At 41.3% G+C, this 5,943-nt stretch overlaps 1 protein-coding gene across 1 annotated transcript; it reads right to left on the minus strand.

Annotated features, from left to right (window-relative positions):
- On the minus strand, positions 1–5,943 carry LOC125384461 (neuronal acetylcholine receptor subunit alpha-10-like). The gene is made up of 7 exons (XM_048403796.1): positions 5,931–5,943; positions 4,374–4,513; positions 2,806–2,850; positions 2,453–2,562; positions 1,512–2,047; positions 1,133–1,347; positions 1–285 (listed from the first exon to the last, which is right to left on the minus strand). The coding sequence occupies exons 1-7, from the start codon at positions 5,941–5,943 to the stop codon at positions 1–3; spliced, it is 1,344 nt and encodes a 447-aa protein (XP_048259753.1).

Below are 5,943 nucleotides of genomic sequence, written 5' to 3' on the forward strand. Positions count from 1 at the left end.
TCATTGTAAGATACACGGCAGTAAAACCGCCAAAGTACAAGCTACAGTTGCAATGAAGAATAAGACAAGGAACAATCTGTCCATCACGACAGCCACCTTCTTCCACTCCTCATTAATGACCTCGGCTTCTTCTTTGTCGATGTCCCGACTGTTGATCTCCTTAAGAACTGACAGCTGTTCTTGCATCACTTTTTCCAAGGGCAGTAACTGCTGTTGGTCGGACACAGCAGTTTTGAGAGATTCGAAATTAGCCACTTCCTTTTGTTTTAACGTGTTGAAATGGTCCTGAAACAATGGAAAGTATAAAATCTTGTAAACACGTTCACGTCCATTTACAACATACATGAACCGGCGCATATTCATCGTTTATGATATACATAAACGATAAACACACCATAGAAGCAGTCAAGATACATTGATGTGAGTGGCTCTACTTAGGTTTAAATATGCTTATAGACAATGTATGTAAAATTCTCTGCATGCAAATTTTATATTGGAGGAAATGTAAACAAGTAATTTCTTCAGGTGTATAAGCATTAAATATACAAAATGAACAGTCAAGACATTCGTGCTTGTCAACATTCCTTTGTACATACAAGATCTTTCGCCGTTCAACGGCTCTTCAGGTGTAATGAAAACTTTAACGAACATTGTAGCCATAAGCGATTCACAACAGCACATTTAGATCGTACATTTGGATCTCGAATTTACTGTCTGTGTACAGTGATTCGGTCTTTTAGTTGCATACCAGTTTCTCCAATATGATGCTCACCACATCCCGCACATGTTGAAACATATGTAACATCTCTACTGTGGCAGTCGTTCATTTTTGCAAAATTCAAATTTACAGTCTTCAATTATTACAGGGAAAGTTCCACATCGTGGTGTGTGACATTTTGTTGCGCTATAACTACTAGGCTACTCGACCGCCCCTCTAGGCGTGTGACATTTCGTGAACACACACACATACACCATCTCCATACACACATCTCCATTAATAAATAGTATCGTAGGTTTTAAACATAGTAGTTACTTTAATGAGGACCAAGTTTCCTATTACCAACATAATTCATTCGATTTCGAACGATAAATTATCTTAAGTTGTAACGATGTTAAAGTGGACGTTTCTTACCCTATGGCCGTTGACGTAGACGTCCGTTGTCGTCACTGGGTACACTGATGGTTCTTTCTTCAAACACAGGAACACCGAAAGAGTTCCAAGACATGTCCTCCTGATCCAGCGAGGAACTGGGACGCCATGCTGACCTCTGAAGTGCACGTTGAGCACGGTCACTGTGAGGGCCGTCGAGAGGGTCACCAGCAGCAGGACCACGCAGAAGTAGATTCCTGTGGAAGGATGGAGTATTTAGTTGTCTTAAATCAGGCTGAATGTGTTTGGTGGTTAAAGCGTTCGCTCGTAACACCGAAGGTCTGGGTTCGATTCCCCACATGGGCACAATGTGTGAAGCCTTTTTTTTTAACTGAGACTGAATAGCGTATTTAGAACATACCTATGTAAGGGAAGTTGTCCGACGTTGGCGGTAACGACTGGGCGACAAGCAGCATGAACACTGACAGAGACAGCAACACCGTGATTTCAAGCGCCACCTTCTCCCCGGCGTCCGGGGGTAGCAGGAACCCAAGCAGACCCACAGCGGAGATCAGTATACAGGGGAACAACAGGTTCACTACGTAAAAGAACGGCTTACGTCGCAGAGAGACGTAGAACGTCACGTCAGGGTAGGGTTCTGGGCAGCAGCTGTAGAACTGCTCGTGCCGCACCCCTGGGACACTTAGCAGCTCCCACTCCGTGTTGACCTTGTAGTCGGACATGTCCCCTGCCTTGGGGCCAACGGTGATGTTGATCTGGTGGCCATTGAAGGCCCAGGAACCGAACCGAAGGGCGCATGTTTGGCCATCGAAGGGGAAGTAGGTGACGTCGACGGGACAGAGGCTTTCGATGACGGTGGGGAAGTTGTAGCTTGCGGCGCCGTCTGAGGTGAAGGTCGGCCTGTAGTCCTTCAGGCCAATAAGCTCGTCTCCAGCACTGGGGGAGAATCCAGGAGAATTGTTATGTTTGTTATGGCAACACATAGATCACGCAGGGATGTGGGCACTTAGAAGGGTTTGGAGACATGGTGGTCAATCGATGGTTGCTTGATTTTTTTTGATTTTTTTTTTTTTTGGGGGGGGGGGCTTGTTTATTTGTTGTTTAACACCGCACTCAGCAATATTTCTAGCTATATGACGACGGTCTGGACCAGACAATCCAGCAATTGCCACAATAAACATCGACTCACGCATTTGCGAAACACTAACATGGAATCAACCAAGTCACCGGGCCTGATAACATTATCCATTTAGTCGCCTCGTTATTGTTACCCGGAATCCTCATTGGTCAATATGAGGGACAGCGTTACAAAAAGCCATCACTAATGTGTATCTCACTCACTTGTCATATAGAGTAATATCCGGGGTCCATACTTTTGCATAGGGGAGGACAAGTTGTGAGATGCCCCCGTACTCGCTGGCGTTCCAGGTCATTTGACAGTCATACCAGTTCTGAAACAAACATGTTATGATAAACACAAACATAAACCTATGACAGCAGATGATTCATCTTTACTCTGGGACAAGGCTTGGTGTTCGTGTGTTGTGTGTATAGAGTGTAGAAACCAGTCGCATCTCGAACAGTGATCGCACAGGTAAATCAGGTAACAATGGGCAGTACGTGTGAGATAAGGTTAACAGAAGAACCCCATATCAACTTGAATGGTTGATAAAGAGTGTAACAGCAGTACTAACCAATCGGATCCAGGCGTTGAGTGTCAATATCTGTTTGGGTTCATCCTGTAACAGAAGCAAAGGTGCATCTATATTATGATGGCGACAGGGAATTCGAGAAAACCGTGTTTGAACAGGTTTTAATTACAAATGTATATGTATATCAGCATGGTTTCTATTTTAAACTAGGAGTAATAACAACCTTCTCTGACAATTGTTTAAATACATCTTCACACAGTGTTGGTGTTGGTTACAATTGTTTTCATCTAAGGGTAAAACGTCACGATCCCAATTTAAAGGTTTCAAAATCTTTTGTATTGAAATCCTTATATTACCAACCAAACACAGATTCAACCGTCAATTTAGCTTACACACTTGCCATACTTTTCGTCTTCCACAAAGACGTATATAAATTTTGTTGTTCACTTCCCATCACTACTGTTTTGTTTCGACATTTTTGTGAGTGTATATATCCCTAAGGCTTTCACATTTTTTCTGGAAACATATCAAGGAAAAATGGAACACGTATGTGGCTTTTGAATTATATATTTTCTTGATTGATGCATGTATCGCATCTTATATCTTAGCCCCATGTCAGAATGTTGAATACTCGGGATATATGTGGTTTTATGCACCCTTGTTAGGTTTTATACCACCAGACTCTGGCTCGTGATGTGAAAACTTACGCGGGTCGCATAAAACCACATAATCCCCTCGTTATACTGCTACAACGTATAACACATGGACATGTGAAATCAAAATATGTCGTTCACTTTACATTGGAGAATATAACATGATGACAATAACTGACTTGTAATTGATTTCCGGACGGTAGGGCAGCACGTGCTATATGTGAGCACTCCTGATGACATCACTGATTTTCAGAGATCCATTCATTAATTTCCACCACTATTTTGCCTTTTACGCCCAATGGAAACTGTTTCGATGGATAATCGAGACTGGTTATTCTCCGTAATTGACGATTTTTAAATCGGGTGTCCCGATCACTGAATGTACAAAAGAACAAAGTAAATAAAAAGATTTGCTGCCCAACAAGACCCATCGTGGATTAGCTGTCTACTAACCAGCTCCATGATCTATCTGATTACAGACCATCAAGACCTGGTGTGGATTAGCTGTCTACTCACCAGCTCCATGATCTGTCTGATTACAGACCAACAAGACCCACCGTGGATTAGGTGTCTACTAACAAGCTATATGATCTGTCTGATTATAGACCAACAAGACCTGATGTGGATTAGCTGTCTACGAACCAGCTCCATGATCTGTCTGATTACAGACCAACGAGACCTGATGTGGATTAGGTGTCTACTAACCAGTTCCATGATCTGTCTGATTACAGACCAACAAGACCTGATGTGGATTAGGTCTCTACTAACCAGCTCCATGATCTGTCTGATTACAGACCAACAAGACCTGATGTGGATTAGGTGTCTACTAACCAGCTCCATGATCTGTCTGATTGCAGGCCAACAAGACCTGATGTGGATTAGGTCTCTACTAACCAGCTCCATGATCTATCTGATTACAGACCAACAAGACCTGATGTGGATTAGGTGTCTACTAACCAGCTCCATGATCTGTCTGATTGCGATGCCAACTTTGACCTCTATAGGAGCGTCCGCTCCACAGATTGGCCGCACTTCACTCTTGTAATGAGTAAACAGCTTGTCCAGCAGTGCTTTCTGCTTGCCATGGATTCCTGCCACTGTAGAGAAATATGAAAATGTGTCTTTACTCTATACCGCACATTAATATAATAAAATACAACATTATCTTTCTGACGAAACAACAAAAAAATAGCCAGCGTTCTCCAAAAATAAATTCTATAAAACCGTATTTTGTTGTGTATTGATATGTGGTATTTTAGGTTCAGGAAAAAGCAAGAAGATTTTGTTTAGGAGTATATGTTTTCAGTCGAGATTATGCAGAGAAAAATCCGGTGTCTTAATCGTTGAATTTAGAGTCCTTTGGTGCGACAACTCACGTTCATTGTTGTCTTTGGTATCATGATATTTCCAAATTCAAATCATGAACCATATTATGTCATACAGAGCTTCGATAGGTTGATATCATATCAAATGCAGTCCTACTTAACCCAAAAGCAGAAACAAAATGCATAAATGTCCTCTATATGTTTTCCTGATTAATATTCTCCAAAATCTCCTCGAACAGATGCTAATATCCATTAACTGTTCAGTATTGTATCTGAATCTATGTATAATTCGTGCAGTGTGTAAACCAACAAACGTGGTTGTGATTATGAACACCTTAACCAGCTTATTGTTTCCACAGAATGGGGGAAAAACTAGCCAGTGAAGCTTGTGACGCCCTAACATCAGCAGTCAGTCATTATGTAAAAAGGCAAAACTATCCAACAATCCAAATTACTTCATACATGAGGTACACAAAACAAAGAAATACTGTTAAAAATCTCCGAAAACAAGCACAGGAGAGCTTCCATTGTAATTTAGATGGGGTTTTTATCAACTGTATCCAAAGAAAATAACTCCAACTATTGGAAGATATATTTTGAAGGATTCTGGTACAAAAACAACTGTACCCCGTTTGGTCACTGGTGTTTCAAGAATGCCAACCGCTTTTTCAGATTCGGAAAGGTCGGAAGCATTTAATAAGTACTTCATTTCAGTTACACATAGATGATTTTAACCATGTGTACCTGATACTGATCACATTAGTGGTTGTGAACTCCAAGAGTTTCCTCTTGAACATAACGAAATAATCGATTTGAAAAAGTCACTTTATGAAGGAGGAAGCATATACTCCGAAACGAAGTGTTCCTCATAATAAGGAAGTTGACATCCATAATTCCCTTCCTTATTCGATGGTGATTCATATAACGTGCTAATGATAAAGACAAACCACTTTTCTAAGTGAAGGAGAACAAGAAGGTGAAAGATCCAAGATTCAAATGCATATTAGATTATCAAGGATCCTTGTTCCTTGTCAAGCTAACTACCCATGCATGCTACTGCTGGAGATCAAGAAAGAGAACGTTAGAAGACTACTACTTGGAAAAATTATTTGTTTTCTGTCTTAAACGTTCGCCAGACACGTGTTGAAAATATGACCGGCAATGTAGTCTACAACAGTGTTTTACTCACCCAGGAGTCCCAT

Source organism: Haliotis rufescens, unplaced genomic scaffold (genome assembly GCF_023055435.1).
Source record: "Haliotis rufescens isolate VD_foot unplaced genomic scaffold, xgHalRufe1.0.p SCAF_1, whole genome shotgun sequence".
Taxonomy (NCBI): Eukaryota; Metazoa; Mollusca; class Gastropoda; order Lepetellida; family Haliotidae; genus Haliotis; species Haliotis rufescens.